Source organism: Centrocercus urophasianus, unplaced genomic scaffold (assembly GCF_019232065.1).
Source record: "Centrocercus urophasianus isolate 14NV4802_14NV808 unplaced genomic scaffold, USGS_Curo_1.0 seq_31, whole genome shotgun sequence".
NCBI classification, from domain to species: Eukaryota; Metazoa; Chordata; class Aves; order Galliformes; family Phasianidae; genus Centrocercus; species Centrocercus urophasianus.
In genome coordinates this window covers 10,501,460-10,518,861 of record NW_024884878.1, presented here as the reverse complement: position 1 = coordinate 10,518,861, position 17,402 = coordinate 10,501,460, and the positions used below count along the sequence as shown (strand labels likewise).

General features: G+C 45.7%; 1 protein-coding gene across 3 annotated transcripts in view; it reads left to right on the top strand.

Moving 5' to 3' along the window:
* The first annotated feature begins 4,435 nt into the window (after positions 1–4,435).
* ZCCHC7 (zinc finger CCHC-type containing 7) overlaps positions 4,436–17,402 on the top strand; it is a 109,161-nt gene continuing 96,194 nt past the window's right edge. The window contains exons 1-3 of one of the 3 annotated variants that reach the window (XM_042829427.1): positions 4,436–4,479; positions 7,350–7,465; positions 10,453–11,148. In XM_042829427.1, coding sequence (XP_042685361.1) covers positions 10,470–11,148 — 679 coding nt within the window. In that variant the 5' untranslated portion in view covers positions 4,436–4,479; positions 7,350–7,465; positions 10,453–10,469. Of the gene's footprint in view, positions 4,484–7,349; positions 7,466–10,452; positions 11,149–17,402 lie in introns of all 3 variants that reach the window. The other 2 variants (XM_042829429.1, XM_042829430.1) reach the window with 2 other exon arrangements.

The following is a 17,402-nucleotide window of genomic DNA, read 5'->3' as shown; positions in this document are numbered from 1 at the left end:
TCAGACAGCTCTATCTAGCTGTACATTCTGAGCAAGCCCCACAGGAATCAGCAGCTCGGGGCCATCTCACCACACAGGACTGATGTGAAGTGAACCTACAGGCAGAAAGCAGCAACCACGCATGGACACCTTAACCACAAATAGCACTGGGTTATACTCTGCATAATTCTGGATTTCTCCACAGCTTCCTACAGCACTTGAAATCGTACATTAAGAAGAGCAAGAGTCCTGCAGGTTTCCTCGTGGCCGCAGGGAGAGCAGAGGCTGAGGGCCCGAGGTGCTGCAGCCAACAAGCAGTGAGGCTTGCAGAAAGCCTACCGACAGAGCTGCACATTCTTGGGTGCCACCTACTGGCATCTGGACTGAATAATGCCAGTTTACACACGTATCTCCACGTTTTTTCCCTTTTAGTCTTTAAAAGCTTAAAGTTTGTGGTGCAGTAACAACTGGAGTTGTGCAGTCTGGAAGATTCAGGGACCTGAAGTGTCTCCAAGTAGTTGGAGATGTTGCAAATTCTCCTCTGCAGCATTTCTGAATCTTCCCATCTACCTTTAGAATCTTGGAATGCTGTGGGTTCTGTAAGTGGAGGTAAAGGGAATGTCCTCCCCACAGGAAGCAAAACCCAGCATAATGTGGGGCACACAGGACTCACAGCATCAGCAACCAGACAAAAAGGGGCTGCCAGCCCTTTTCTTCCAGCTGGCTGTGCGTGTTGGAGCCTGAATCTCCATGCTCAGGGCCTTCCAGCTGCTGCACAAGTCAGTGCATACCATGTGGGAGGTGCTCAGAGGATGTGAAAGGTTTGCACTGAGTCCAGATGCAAGACAGTTCATCGTTCACGAGGCAGGATTCAGTCTGCTTAAGTGTGAAAGGGAGCATGTGTGAAATTGCCACTGCCTGAGCATCACATGTAAACCCCATTGCATTTAGTGCAGGCAACCCAGAACAGCAGCAACATAAGCCTGCACACATCTGTACAATGGACCTATGGCCCTTTGCCCCGAGGATGGAGGCGGTTTGGACAGTATGACCTACAAGCTCTGAGGAGGGCTGTTTCTTCAAGGAGGAGTAAAAGACATGAAGGCAAGCAAGCAATCTTACTTTTTCTATACCGTATGAAGGCAAAGTCAGAAATTTAGTGCTACACAAACTACTGTGCTTCAGTGCCCTTTACAGCAGTGACTGTTTCCAACACAGGCTCGGTAAAAGTCATTCTTTCTCCTGATGACCTCAACTGCATACAGAATTTGCTGAACTAGAAAAAGCTGTGTTGCAAGTGCTGGGAAAGACACGAACTCTCACAGAGGGAGGCTAGCTATGAATGCTACTGGCATGCGCTCGAAGGAAAATGTTGTGCTGCTTTCCCTTACCCATATACACTGATGCAAACCTGAGCAATATGAGCCACGCCATGACTGACTGCCAAGTGTCCATCACAAAGTCATCACAAACGTGTTTAAATAGGGCTGGGCTGGGACATCAAGACGAAGCTTGGTGAAGGGCAGCAGGGTCAGACAGCCTCAGGACAGGAATGTGCATCACTGTCCTTAGGGCCCGGGCAATTGCCTGTTGTATTACAACTCAGTTTCATCCTCTTGTCATATCAACAACAATGTTTTGCAACGTTCTACAATTGTTTTATAACAGTTAATTTTGGATACATTTGAGAGGGTTTTTGTAATAAGTAGAGGTAGAAAAAAACAGTATTCTTCCGAAAGGTACCGTGATTAGATTGCTGGAAATTACCTGCTGCATATATCAGGTGCCATAGTTCTGTTTCTATTTCTAGGGTCTGCCTGCATGCAGCTAGGAAAGAAAACCTTCCTACTTGCAGGTTGTTCATTTTTCTTCATTACTGGCCCAAAGCCTGGGGGATGAGAGAACTGGATCATTTTGCCCTTCAAAGACACTTTTCCAGCCAACATGTACATGCTGCTGTTCCCAGGCTCAACATACAGGCTGCAATTACATGCCAGTGATGTTGAAAATGCAGTATTAGGAAAGTCCCTATATAAAGACTTACAAAAATGGAAAGTGAAAGCTCTGGGCTGTCCCTTGGGTGTCCACTGGGAAAGCATGCTCAGCACCATGCCTAGTATCTAAGGGGCTGCTAGCAGGCCCTAAGAGAATGATCCCTTGTGGTCAGCATCAGCAGCATGTTACCTTGAGCTGTCAAGGCAGTTATCTGGGAAAACAGCCAGCTGGTAGCGTCCAGAGTCAGCCAGCCTTTGTGGGTATGACATAAGAGAACATTTCCCATTAAATGTACATACACAGATACATATGGGAGCATTAGAAATTGTGTGGTGACATTAACAAGAATGACAAATTGGGCCTGTTTAAACTCTAAAGCAAGACTGGTCCTCCCTAGCAGCACATACTACGTACCTCCTCCTCCCCCCCATCCGCAAATAATGCTGCACCACATCACACTCACAGCAGCTTGTCCTTGGCAGTCACATCCTGCCCCAGCTGCAATTGCAGGCAGCAGGGTTGATGCTGGCAGTCCGGACTGCTGGCCACAAGGCTTGCTGGTCCTGTGGAAAGAGAGGAAGCTCTCTCAGGGGGTAAGCATGGAGTCAGGAGTTTCATCCTCTCCAACACCTCTGTACCTTCTACTTTCAGCAGATGTGTGAGTTTCCAGACCAACCCCCACTCTTGCCTTCCACCCCTACAGTATATGCTGCACGGTGCTTGCAGGGCAGAGGGGGTTACTTTTACGGGACACAGAAGTGCTTGTCTCGTCTCTTCCCTTGCTAGACTGTTGACTGTCTGCTGGTCTCCAAGGCTTCCACTTCAGCCTGTGCCATATCTTTGATGGGTTTTGCAGTTATCCCATTTTAAAATCACAGCTAAAGGTGCCAGCTACTGAGGTCTGCTTTGCACAGCATACCCCTGCAGTGGAAGACCAGCCTTACAGCAATTCAACCAAAAGCTGTAAGCAATAACAACAGAGTATTTGAAAACAAAATTTTCCTTCTCCTAAACAGATCTGCTTAGAAGAGGAAAAGACAAAACAAAGTTACCTCACAGTGCGCAGTGCTCTGAAAAATTAGTTGTTAAGTGAAAATGGCTCGCTCTTCCATTTGCAAGTATTTGAACAAGAAATCAAAACACAATAACCAGTATGTCCAGCTTTCTAGCATGATCCAGAAGGGTACCAGGACATCACTGACAATTTCCCTAAATAATGCTGATTTGCTTTCTGAAATACATTCTTGTACAGAGAGAATTTTTTACCTCTCATGTTGAACTTTAAGCTCCCTTGCATTTTTGTCTTCATGATGCATAGAAAAATCTTTAACCTCTGTCCATCAGAGCAGAAGATAAAACCATCTGGTAAAGAAATTCAGCTCAGAATCTTTACTTTTGGTGAAATTATCATATTCAGAAGTACTAATTGATGAGAAAAGCCATGTTCAATTAAACATTCTGATTTCAGGCAATCCCTCATACAACTGCATATTAGTCTCGAAAATGTTCAATGCTTGCTTTATCTCTCCAGGGTAGAAGAAGTTAATTCTAAAATTCAAATACATCCCTGCAAGAAGATTAGAGTAAGAAGAGGAAAAACTCCTCTATAGCTAATCAGGGAACAGGCAGCTGTTCTGCACTGGGAGGTGCCAGTTCCTTATAGACCCAGTCAGAGACATGCTCAGACTCTGCAAAATACCACTTAAAATACTTATTTCTGGAGCTAAAGAGAGAGGATGGTGTAGATGGTTTTAACACCCTTTAGATGCCAGCACCTGCAAGCCGTGCGCCATCAAGCAGCTTCCACCCAGCAAGCCCCATCCTCGGAAAGGATCGTCCGTTTTCACCACTTGAGCCGTGACAGCTCTCTTCTCCTCTAAAACGTCCTGCACAGGAGAGGCCAAGTCCTCCGCGTCCTCCGAGCCCGCCACTGCTCAGGACGGTGCCTCGTGCACACATCTGGCCGTGCCTCGACAGGATTCGGCAGGCAGCCCGGGCGGGAGGAGCCCGCCGTGCCCACAGGCGCCCTCTTCTCGGCCGTTCGAGTCTCGGTCGCTCCTCGGCGATGCTCAGCAGTGCCCGATCCGCCCCTCGCTGCTCCCCGGGCTCCTGTCTCACTCGGCCGACTTCTCGGCTCGTAACATCGCAGTCGGAAGGCGGGCCGATCCCCAGCCCGGCTAGCCCGGCGGCGCCCAAACGCACAGCCGTGTACGAGCGCCGCCCCAGCGCTCCTCGAGCTCTAGCATCACGCTGCCCGCGGAGCTGCGCGGTCCAGGCACGGCCCTTCCCTCGGTCCCCCGGCCCTCCCCCGCCGCAGCCCGTGCCGCTCCTTCGGCCGCCGCCCCGCTCTCAGGACGAAGCGGCGAAGCCCGCCCCGCCGCCATCCCAGCCCGACCGCCCAACCCGCGCCCGGAGGAGGCGGAGGGGCGGGACCGGAGACACGTGCTGCGGGGGGCGGGCCGATCGCCGCCACTTCCGGCTCGGCGTGTCCCGGTGCGGCCAGCAGTGAGTATGAGAGCGGCGCCGCCCTGCCCCCTCCCGCCGCCTCCCCCGGCCCGGCCGCGCTTCCTCCCGGCCCACCACCGGCCGCTCTCGGCTCCCCGCTGCTCCCCGGGGCCGCTTTCCGGCGGCTCCTGTGCCGCTGGGTCCGGCTCGTTGGCCGGGTGCCTCCCTTCCGCCGCGGCGCTCCCGGCCCGGACCTCGCGTTTCCCCCGGCGCGGGACGGGCCGGCTCACGCGGCGCTGCCTTTGCGCTGTGCCCGGGCTGAGCAGAGCCCCCTGCCCTGTCCCTACTCGAGGCCCGTCCCCGGCTGAGGACGTCGCAGTGAGCGGAGGGAAAAGCCTTCCCAAGGGCCGGCATAAGCTCTGCGTTTTGTTGTACTCAGTTGTTGCTTTTTTTTCCTGATGGTCTCTGGAAGGTGTAGGTCTCCGCTAGGAGAAGCCTTTTCCAATGTTCTGGTTTTTCCTTTGGATTCGTTTGCAGCATGTATAAAAAAGTGACAGGAAATAAACGTTTTCTCAAACACAAGTCGACATTTAAAAAAAAAAAGAGTTTTGTATCAGCATAGAGCAGTGCTGGTCACTCTCATGAGAAACTAGCAGCCAAACTTAGCTGGAAATAGCAGTAAGTGTAAAGGTGAGGGAGCTTTGCGATGAGTGCTCTGTCTTTTGCGTCCTGTTTGTAACCGAGGCAGTAAGTGCTGTGGGCCCTTTTCAGGGCTCATTTCCTGAAAAGCTGTGGGCAAGGAGTTCAGGAAGCTGTTCCGAAGCGTTTTACCACCCAGGGCACTTCTGCTCTGCTTTCAGCGTGCCGCGCAGGAGCTGCTCTGCTGTCTGAGGCAGCACCTCTCACCCCAGGCGCCCAGAGAGAGCTGTTGCTTCCTGCTTTGAGCACAGCTGGGTTATCCCTGGTGCCCAGACGAGAGCTGTGTTAAGTATAGTACGGGAACACGGTGCAGGTGAAGAAAAGAGCTGACTCCCAACACTGAGCTCTGATAATGACCGTATTGTTGTGGTGTTTATTTGGGATTTGCCTGCCTTCATAGGGCACGCGAGAACACAGATGTGATCTTCATTTTGGTGTTGTGCTTTGTAAAAGCTGATGCTTTCGATGGCTTCTGTCAATGACAAGGAGGTGTGCTACTTCTGAGGGAGGGCCCAGAAACACCTAGCAGGTGAAATGAAGGATTTCACTTTGCTGTGCATCTAGGTGTAAATCCTTTATCAATTTTGTGCTGGCTGTACAGATGCTGTGCCTTCATAGTCTGAAGTACTGGCCAGTTTGGATGTTACAAATGTGACTAAATAGAAAACTGGAAAAGAAAAATGTTTTGCACAAATCTTTACAGACTACTGATGCTGCCTTGCTGATATCTTAACCTCTGTTCTGGTGGTGACTTGTGACTTTAGCAAGTCTTTGGTGTTTTCTTCAAAATATTTTTCTTCTCCGTTTTTTGTAGTTGTCCCAGTCTGTATGAGAGATACTGATTATAAGCATTTTGTTTTTCCTGTACTCATTAAGACACCAAAGAATATATTTGTTGCTGTATTTTGAGTACAGCCTTTGTCATAAAATATTATACTGTATGTTACTGCACAGGCCAAGCAGAAAGCAAGAGAAATTGAAATGCTGGGATTCGGCTGATGGTTTGTGATGGGAATACTGCACTTATTTGAAAAGTAATTTTTGCAGCTGTAGAGGATGAAGTAATCTCTTCCTTTTCTTTATATTTTTTTCTTTGTTTGTTTTCAAAAAAGACTCAGTATGTGAAGTTAAGCACCAGGTGAATTGGAAATGGCAAGAGGAGGAGAGAAGGAGGCTGTTGTCCTGTGAGCTCTGTGAGTGTGCAGGAGTTGATGTAAGAGAGCAGAAGTAGTTAAGGAGACAGAAGGAGGAGATGGTGGGAAGAAACACAGCAGATGAAGCAGGAGGAACATGGGAAAGACTGGCCTGGGGATGTTACTGGCTCTTAATTGAAGCATCTTCTGTGTTCACGTAAAATCTGAGCATTCCAAACTGATTTGAAGTTTTGACTGAGAGGTAGCTTCCCACATGCAACTTTGTCACTGCTCTGATTGACTAGCTGGTGCTCCTTCTCTCTTTTTGCCTGCAAGTCGCCATAAACATCTCTTCTCTGACTGCAGCTGTACAGCTGCCAATGTTTGCTTTTTTACCAAGTAAGGGTGTTTTATTTGACTGAACCAAACAAAAAGTGCTGGCAAGCAGTCCTTGCAAATCTCCTGAGAAGATGCCATCCTCATGCAGTTTCTAGATATAGCCACCTGGAGTTTTGTTCAAGGATGGTTAAGAGAAACTCAGATTGCTGTGGTTTGGGTTTTGGCTCATTTTTCTTTTTTACATTATTAGCCCTTTACTTGAAGTTTCTTCTTAAGGCCTACCAAAGAGGCAGTCAGATGCTTTTGAGGAAATACGTGCAGTATTAGGTAGCAGTAGGATTCCAGTTGATGAAGGAGTGGAGTGTTCACATGACCCAGTGATTTAACTTGTTTTGTGGTTTATTTTTGTCTCCGTCTTGCTCTGTTTGCATTGCCCATTACCTATTCTATGCAGGTGTTTGCCTAAGTCTGTGTTATGTTCCTGCTGTAGCAAAAAGATTTTTACTGTTGTTTGTTGTCTAAATGTTAGTAAGAAATTGCTGTACTTTGTCAATGTGAACAACAGCAAATCTTTCTGTTGAGCTTCTTTTCTCGTTCTTGGAGGCAGTGTGTTTGTTTGCTTTGGTTGTGCTTGACACATATTTCTCATGCTGAGGAAGTGTAGGCAGCTGCTGCCAGAATTCTGCGGCAGTGAATGGCAGAAATTGGTATCTTCACATTATTTTGTGATGCTGATGTTTGATGTTTCTCATTTCTCAGTGTCCCGACATATGCTGGGCAAGACAAAGAACCTCTCATAGTTCCATACCATCAAGGAGAGGAGGACGAGCCATCGACTCTCCTGAGACTCAGTAGACTTGGGAGTTTAGATCACAGTAAGTGTAGTGCAGTGCTGCCTCCTTTTATCCCCATCTTCACCACGGTGTGTCTATAAGTAAGCTACGTGGATCTTCTTTGTCACTTCAGATCCAGCAGTCTTGTTTCGATGCATGTTTTCAGCTATGACGTGGGTTCTAACGTGGTATGACCTTGTACAGTGGCTGACAGGAACAAAGGAAAGAGTGAATTAAGTTGTGTTTTCTGGTATCACTAAAATTTTTACATGCTTCAGGTGGATTCCTTGATTTCCTACTTTGCTGAAAGTTTTTCCTCACTTCCCATAACTGTTGTCTAATATTATAATTTGCCTGATTAGTTCCAGCTCTGCTTTCATTCTCATACTGTGGACTGGAGCAGGTTAAGATCTATGTGGAAGGGTGATCCCACTTAAAAATGAGAGAGTAGGGTTCTGATGCTCTTTGGATATGATCAGAGTGAGTGATTGTGAAAGTGACTTCACCAGCTGTGCAGGTGAGATTGAAAAATGTATGCTGTCTATCCTGGGAGGTGTTAAAGGCCTGGGTGCACGGGGCCCTGGGCAGCCTGGACTAGTGGATGCCCACGGCTGAAGGGAGGCTGAAGGTATATGGTCTTTAAGGTCTCTCAGAGCCCAAGCCATTCTATGATAGGCATTACATTTTCCTGCTTTGGAGTCGTGTCTTACATGTTTCTGCCTTTTTCTGTGTGTGTGTTGGCAGGGAGGGGGGCAGGGGAAGTTTTCCTCTGACTTTGAGTTTGACTTCTGATGTAGCAGGAATGCAGGTGAGGACAAATTTATCGTGATCAAGGTGGAACTCTGGTGGGATGCTCACAGAAAGCTGCCTTAGAGCTTGTGGGTTCTTTGAATACCATAATCATACAAATTACTTATGCCTAGGACTCCCAAGTATAAGTATTTATACTTGTGTATAGGGTACCGTGTCACTTTCATAACCATAAAACAGATGTCTGGCAGTTTTTCATTCCCAGAAAACATGATGGCTTCTGTAGGACTAACTGTATTGCAGAAATATATAGACTGTTTAGAGAAAGTATCTTCTTTCCTCTTCTCCATGCATGATATGTGCATGTAAATTAAATTATGCAGTCCCTGAAGTAGGCAGAGTAACTTCAGGATACCTCTGAATTTTATGTGTGGCTAGTGGGTATATAGTGAACTCCAGAAATAGCTTTGACTTGGTCAGCATCACAGAATAGATGATGCTGGAAGGAAATTCTAGAGGTGATCTACTCCAACTGCACTGAGTCAAAGCAACGACACTGGGTGCAGTTTGTTCAGAGTCCCATTAAATTTTGAATTTAATTAAATGTAGAGCCGTCACAACCTTTGCAGGCAATGCAGTAAGAAGGTTTTTTCTTATCTGCAAGAGAAATCTGTATTTTATTTTGTGCCTGTTGGTTCTTGTCATGTTGTTGGACACTACTTGGAAGAGCCTGGGTCCATTTTCTTTAGTCCTCCATCAGGTTCTTAGGTACACCAGCAGAACACCCTGAGCCTTCCACACTGAACTGTCCCAGCTGTCACTGCCTCTCCTGTGACGGATGCTCCCGTCCCTTAATTGTCTTAATCACTGCTCTCACTCAAATCCATCCATGTTGGCCTGCTGTGGGAGAGCCCAGAGCCGTACGCAGCGCTGCGGGTGTGAAGAGAACGAGTGGTGGAATATTCTGAGATGGAAGGGACCCACGAGGGTCATCAAGTGCCCAGCTCCTCAGAGAACAACCCACAAACCACACTACACGTCTGAGAGCATTGTCACTTCCCTGGACCTTCTGTCGATATTCTTCAAGAGCCCAGCATACTGTTTTTTTGTAAAAGTATTTTGGCGTGTTGCAGACTTGTTCCACTCTGCGGTCCTTTTTTGCAAACTTGCTTTTCCAGGCAGTTGGCTCCCAAGCTCTCTCTCTTCCCAGTTGCATTGGCCATTGTATTTATCTTCATTCAGGAACCTCTCTGCCCATTTATCCAGTCCACTTAGATGCACCTGAATGACAGTGTGACCATCTGGTATATAAATCACTCCTCCAAATTTTGCATCGTCTGCAGGCTTGCTGAGAGTGCTCTCTGTCCCATCATCCAGTTCTGACTGCATCTTTGTTTAAGAAGCAGCATTGCTGCCTTCAAGAAAAGAGACATTTTAGGCTTTAATCCTAGGTCGGCCAAAAAAGCCATTAAAAGTCGTAGATAACTACTGCTGAACTGGTAGGAGTGTAGAGATCTGGCTCATGAGGAGCTGGGCAGACACTGCTTGCAGTTGTACCTTCCTCATGTTGAAGTGCTTTTTTGAGGCACCGTAACTCAGTTTGTGTTCTGACAGAACCATCTGACTTGTTGGTTTGTATGAAGGCCACGAATTTGAATGCTTACCTTTATTACACTTTTTTTTTACTGCCTTCTGACCTGAGCTCTGTTTTGGGGTATTTCTGTACCATGCTGTGAGTAATTCTTCTCCTGGGATTAAATGGTGAACTGACAGATCAAGTGACTTTGCAGCCCAGGTTTGCTCCAACATACTTTTGTAAAATATTGCTGCTGCTTGCCAGTTCCTTGAGAGAATATATGTACATAAGGCATTTCTCAGTAACATGATTTGCAAAATGTGCAGCACTGATACTGATTGGAGGAATAATCAAAACATGGATCTGAAACTCACTTGGCTCCTGAGCCACACAGAAACCTTGGTTTTGAATCCAGGCTGGAGAGAAGCTTTGGAATATGAGATCTTCCACAGCAGTGAGAAGTCAGAGTGGTTTAGGTTAAAGTAATAGGTAACATGAAGCAAAATGCACCCTTACTTATGTTCTGCTGTCTCTTTTTACAACATTGTCTTTTGTTGTTGTAAACTCTTCTCTGTGTTGCCTGCCTAATGCAGAGCACAACTACTAATCCTAGCAATTGCAGAAAGACCAAAGTGTTATTTGAAAGATATTTTCAGGCATATGTTCATGAGCATACTGATACAATCTTTCGTGTTTCTTACAGACAGTTTGGTTTCCAGAATGTTTTATGAAGACACGGAGGAGAGTGATGTATATGAAGATGAACTTTACCGAGAGGATTCATCCTCGGAGCCAAGCATTGACAGCGAGGTGGAATTTCATCTCTACAGCCAGGTCCACTATTCCCAAAACCTTGCTGAAATCAGCTCACTGGAGGTGTCTGAAGAAGCAGAAGATGTTGCGGAATTCACAGACCAGGGTCCAGGTCTAACTGTGGCACCGCTTGAAGACCAGAATATTGTTGAACTGCACGATTCTGATGGCGAGATTTCGGACGACCCTGAGATCATTGTCTTGTCCGATACACCAGAGGAAGACAGTGTTTACAAAAGCAAGGCACGAAAATCAACAAGCCCTTTAGCTGAAGGTAGAATGCATACCTGTGGATCTTCCATAGCAAATCGTGCCAAAGCCACCGAGCGTAATGCTCTGCATACTGCAGGATCAGGCGCAGAAGTTTCAAGGCAAGGTCCTAGTGGGAATTTTCCCTCCGCTGGTTCTGGACCTCTCACCGCCCAAGAGGTGATGGTAATAGATGATAGCTCAAATGATGAGGAGGAGAGCGTGCTATCCGAAAGCGATAATGTTGAGAGCTGGATGCTTTTGGGATGCAGTGCAGATGACAAAGACAAAGACATAATGTTGAACCTTGAAGGCTGTGGAACTCCCGTTGGGGAAGGTTAGTACTTTATTTCTCACTTGTTTATTCTTCTGTACCTGAATTGATTTGTCTGCAGCAATACTGGTATTTTAAAAAGGTGTTGTAAAATGCACTGATGTTTTTGAAGGATTAACAGAAATCAAATGGGAGTGTGCAATGATGGACACAAACGATGGAAATAGCCTTATATAACATTGTTATATATGTAAGCATGTACTTTTAAGGAGCTGTGAAAACAACATTTTTGCTGGTAGAAATTCAGAAGCCATGTCAGAATGATGCATGCTGTGAACTTTCAAACGTTCCTGCATATTTCATAGTTGTGAATGACAAGTATGGTGTGAGATAAAAAGAGAATACAGTGGTTTATTATTGTAAATGAAGCAAGTAGGGAAAAGTCATTTTGAGGATGGAAGATACAAAATCTGTGGCAGGAATGGCATAACAATAAAAAGCTTACTGAAAATACTGCAGGGCAGGAATATAAATAGTCCTTATAATCTAGGAAGCGGTGTCTTTTCTCTTCCTGTGTGTTGAGATTTTGCCCATCTGACCTGTCTCCTTTGCCTCATTGCCTTAAGCTGTGGAGACACAAATGCCTTTCAGGGCTTTGGTGTATGCCAGATCAAAGATATTTCAACTGTAGAAGTGGATTAACTGAAACAGGATATGGGAAGGAACAGAGGGGAGACCGGTGCTGAGTCCTCTTCCCAAGAACCAGATTATGTAAACTCTCCTTCCAGGGTCTGGTGCAGCTGGGACTGTTTCTCTGAAATTTAATGCAACTTCTTCTGTGTTTTCTGCAGTGAGTAATTCAGAGTCACTAAGATTAATACCAAGTGTTTTAATATTTAGTAAAATGTTCTTCCAGGGTACTGTACAAACAGGAGGGGAATCAAGTTTTGGAAAGGGTAGATAACAGCAGGAGGAGGGGAAATAGCTTGAGGTTGAGGCAGGGCAGATGGAGGTTGGATGTCAGGGGGAAGTTGTGTGCTGTGAGAGTGGTGAGGTGCTGGAACAGCTGCCCAGAGAGGCTGTGATGCCACGTCCATCCCTGGAGGTGTTGGAGGCCAGGTTGGATGGGGCCCTGGGCAGCCTGGGCTGCTGTGAAATGGGGAGGTTGGTGGCCCTGCGTGTGGTGGGGGGTTGGAGCTTGATGATCCTTGGAATGCAGGGAAATGGAATGTTCTATAGTAGGGTGTGCAGGTCGTTACTGTTTGTATGCTGGCACTAAACTTGTTGAGAAAACCAAGCACTTCTTTTCTTCTAAAGCATCTCTTCCTTGCCTGTAAATGTTCACTGCCGCTTTTCTTCTCCACTTCTCTCATGTACGTCTTTGCGTATTATCCTGGTGTGCTGCTAGCTGCACTGTGTTGTGTGTTCAGCTCAGGTGATTGTTCAGTGACTTCAGGAGGTTGCCCGAACTTCAGAGGTGGGGGAAATGCCTTCCATATTCCCAGTGCGATGCTGGAAGAATGGCAGAGCATGCAGTTAGTGTGAGACACATTATATTCTGAATGTATGTCACTTTTTCTCCCCATAAAACATTTTAATTATTCTAAACTGCAGTTGCTAATAGTTATCTTGAAGTTGCTAAATTCCATTCGTCATCTTATATTTTTGTGTTCTGCTTTTTTGTTCAAGACCAGAGTGAGTTAGTTTGTGGGATTTATTTTTTTTCATTACCTGTTGGAAAGCAAATGTTTGGGGCCAAATGTTGACTTCTTTGGCAGCAGTGCTATTTTGTATATAGTATTATGATTTCTGGTATTTTTGTATTTTTTTTCTCATAACTAACGGGCAGGCAGATGGCCTGGAGTTGCATTTCTTTTATTCAGTTTACTCCATATATTTCCTTGGCTTCTGTTCTAAAACTGCTGATGCTAGCAGTAAAGTTTCTCCCCCTCAAAAAACAGAAGACAGAAAAGTGTGTAAACAGCATTTGAGACAGTAAGCAAATGTCATCGTTACATACGTTTGGGCAACAGAATGGAATTAATTAATCAGAATGACTATGCTTATTAGGAGAGATGAAAATGAAAATTTATTGCTTCATTCTTTGTACTATTCTAACAACAGTGTGCTGAGGGAGATTCCTAAAGGTTCTTATGCAAGGTTAACATCAGCAGAAGGGTTGTGTGGTATGTTTACTAACAAATGTAATGTTATGTTTGATGATCATGTTCTTAGATACTGGCAATAAGCAAGCCACATTCTAAGAAGATAATGGTAGAATTTTCCTTTGCTGTATAAACTTGTCATAATCTTCACACCTAGAAATGTTTTATTTAATGTACGAGATGTGCATATTTTTCTGAGGTGCCTGAATTTGAAGCCGCAGTCTCACAAGCAGCTCACAAATGTAACTGTTCTGATTTTTTTTCTCACTCCTACTTCTGGCTTCTTGAGAATTCCCCCTTGTGCCTAGCCTCACCCCAGTGATGCATTACAGAACCCTTGTGCTTGGAGAGCTGAGACATACAGAACAGGTGGGGTTTGGTTATACACACAGCTTTGATTCCATTTAAGCTTTTTGCATTCTGCATCTGTAGTACTTTGCAGAACATCTTAACACTTGCACGCTTCTCTCAGCACTGCTTTCCAGTGCACGTAGCGGTGATGACGCAGGGACGGAGGTTTACAGCAACTGTGTGTTCTGTATATGTGTGTAAGCCAAAAAGGGATCGAAATAGCTCTAGGAAATAGGAGCCGTAACTCTTCTTAGTGTGAAGTAACAATAATTTGTATGTTGAGCTTCAGAGTGCCTTATCTCCCACGTTCTAAAGGACTCCTTCGTTGAAACTTGAAAGACTTAAATCTAAGGAAAGAAGGGATTTTAAAAAATGATATTTGTGTTAGCAAATTTATCCTCTCAAAGATAATCTTTGCACAGCCCTCTGTTCTGAGTTTCTCAAGAAAATCAAGTCTACACTGACTGCACAGTGTACAAATCACTGTTTGAGCCTGCTGTGCCAGTATGGACAGGGCGTGGACCACAGCAGCTCCCCAGGAGAGTGTTTGAGTGAGTCCATGGACCTCCAGCAGCAGGGTGATGGCGTGTGCAGTGCTCTGTTTGCCTCCCGTGGAAACAGGGACTGAAACGTGAGCAGTTCCTTCATTGTAGGAGCAGCCTCTTGTATCCATCACTGCAGGAGTCTGCTGTCTTGTCTGAGTGCCTGAAATAGAGGTGCTGAGGCTCTGCTCTACTCCTTACATGCTTGCCTTACTGTAGTCTAGCAGCCTTGTCATTTTCAATATTCTTAATCAACAAATAACATAATTTCTCGATCCCTGCAGTGCTCAGAGAGATCTGCTCCCTGTGTGGCCTTCTAGCTTCAGTCGCTTTCTGCTGTCACAGGGAGAGACAGCCTTTCTCTGGCAAAATGAGCTCTGGTTTCTGAATTGTACTGGACATTCGCCCTGTCTGTCTTCATTTAATAGTTTGAAAGCTTTTGGTCCTCAAGCAGTGCTCTTGAACGGAGATGAAAGCTTTTTCTCCCCTTTCTGTTCTCTTCCTTTTTGAGAGGTTTTATATGCCTCTCACTTGTTATTGCTTGCCTACCACTGCATTTATCCCCCTATTTCTGTGAAATGCAACTTTCTGTCGTACATTAGTCGTTTCTGAGCAGATGTGGCCACATCTGCCAACCTTTAATTACTTGAGGTGTGAAGATGAGTGCTAGCTTTTTTCTTCTGTGTACAGAGAAATACTGGGGAGTAGGGGAAAGTCCTCAGTGGGGCTGCAGGGGTTTTTACCCACCATACTTGGACCTCACTTTCCTGTGGTGAGATAACACCCAGCTTGGGAGTGAATGAGGCGAGTAAACAACCACACCAGGCCAAATCTGAAGGCAGCAACCAACAGCTGATGGCATTACTTGCACTCTGCTGCTCATCGTACGGCTTCCCTGCGTGGCATTTACAGCACTGTGCTCTGCTGCTGCCATCTGCTTTGCAAAAAGCATCCTAACCTAATCCTATGCATAATCCTTGGGCATTGTAAGAGCGGGAAGATCCAGATCTTGAGTATGATTTCCCTGAATTTTTAAATGATTAGAATTCATGGGAAAGTGTACAATTTCTGCTGTTTACTAAATGTGTAGAATTCATTTATAGTGCTGGGAAGTTCCTGGGTCTGTGAAGGAGAGCTCTCCCCTCCTACACCTTTCTCCACCTTGCAGTAAGAGTATATGCGGTAAGAATGTTAATCTCCCACAGCTGGAAGACTTTCATCCATTCCTTCATTAAAAGCTTTCTTTTAACATTTTTCCTCTCCCTTTTGTCACTGAATTTTTGTCCCGGCGGCTTTTGGAAAGACAGCTGTTGAAGCTGCAGCATCAGTGTCCAGCTGCTATGGAGTACAGAAAACAAGCTGCCTCCCTGTTCCTTGTCCGTTGCCTCCCCCCTTGCAGCACCTTTTGGAGCCGAGGGGCTAATTCTGTCATTCTCTGTGTCTGGCAAGTTTGTGCAGTGCAGTTTGTCCGATTGGTTTCCAATCCAGTGTTTCTATAAAGCTGAGAACAGAAGGTACAAGAGTCAGCTGAAGTTCGTAGCTTGTTACAAGACGCTGCTCAGATGTGTTTGTCAGGTGGTCTGCCTGAACACCTGAACTGATTTCTTGATGGACTGCGTTCTGGCACTCGGTTAAATGCAAATGTTCTTAAGCTTAGCAGTCAGTAATAGTTAGGAAAGGAAAAGAGCGTTCAAGGAATAGGTATTTTACTTGAGGTATTTTACATCAAATTTTGTCCTGTTAAAGTGCCCTATGCCACAGGAAATAACGTCCATGAAATAAAGTATAAGCCAGTTTTTCCAGAGCAGGTTTTCCCCCTTCTCATTTTAGCTTCCCTTTCCATCTTTATGAGCCTAGACATGCTTCTAAGCACCCGCTTTTGTCTGTAGTAAACAAGTATCTCATTTAACATATCTAATAAAAAAAAAAAAGGAAACTGAACATTCAGTGAATGAAAACAAAAAAAGCCTTTTTTTTTTTTTTTTAAAGGAATTTGAAATAATTTTATTTTTGCCTTTCCCTATAAGTTGGTGCAGGACGGTTTTCTGCTGCTAATGGAGTCAAAATGGAAATGGGAGCCTCGTATAAATTTGGTGTGTGCTTTCATGTCCACCAGCCACGCTCGGGGGAAGCATCCTTTGTTTGCTATCGGTGTTTTGAGTGGCTTCTTTGAGGCAGATAGCTGTTCATTTCCTTTTACCTCTGCACAGTGCTATATTCAAAAATCTGACCACATCTGTGCTTTTTTTTTCTGTGCTGTTATCCCCTCTGTGTATTTTTAAACAGTAAAAAAGGAAATGTGCGCTAAAATGAACAGAAAAAAAACCAAAGCGTTTGCTTGTTCCCAACACAACTCCGGTCCTGGACTGGACCTGAGCGCCAGCTTCAGCCCAGCGTCGTCTGAGCTCCAGGGCTGAAGCAGTGGCCGCGGGGCAGTTGGAAGGGCCCGTAAAAAGCAAAAGGATGTGGCTGGATGTCAGTTTTGCTCTGACAGCAGTCCTTCGGGAGTCCAGTTTTCGATCAGCGGCTGCCAGGCCCTGTGCTCTGCCCTGCCCATGGCGCGGGGGGCCTGCAGCGTGCCGGCCGCCAGCGGTGCTGGTGGTCCTGCAGGGCCTCCTGCTGCTCTGCCGTGGGGCCCGGCGCTGGATCTTCGTTCCGCAGGGCCGAGCGCTGCGGTGCTCTCTGAGGGTCGGGGGGCTTCTTGGCGCTGTGCGCCAGGACGGGAGCTTTGCTTACGTGTGCCGGAGCGCTTTGTGCATGAGTTGCTGTAACAGAATGCGCCCCAGAGCTGTAATAAGCAGTGGGAATCCACCTACGTTTGGGAGATACAGCATGCATATGGATATTTTGATTAAAGGAAAAAAGCTTAATCTTCTTTGCCGTGTAATGTGGATACACTCGAATCTCTTGATTATTAAAAAAAAAAATTAATAAAACTAATAAAGTTCTTTTGGAAATCTGAGAATATCTGACTAACTCTACCTGCAGCCTTGGCAGCCCCTTTTATCTGTGTGGATTTCTCTGCCTATTGTAGACCCTGGCTCTAATTTAAATTTCCCATGGCTTAGGATTGCTGACTAGGTTTTCTGCAAGAGTGCCCATGCTCATATGGTCATATATTCTGAGTGACTTTTTCCCTTTTTTTTTCCTCTCCTTTTTTTTTTCTTTTTTTTTCTTTTTTCTTTTTTTCTTTTTTTCTTTTTTTTCTTTTTTTTTTCTCTTTTTCTCTTTTTCTCTTTTTCTCTTTTTCTCTTTTTCT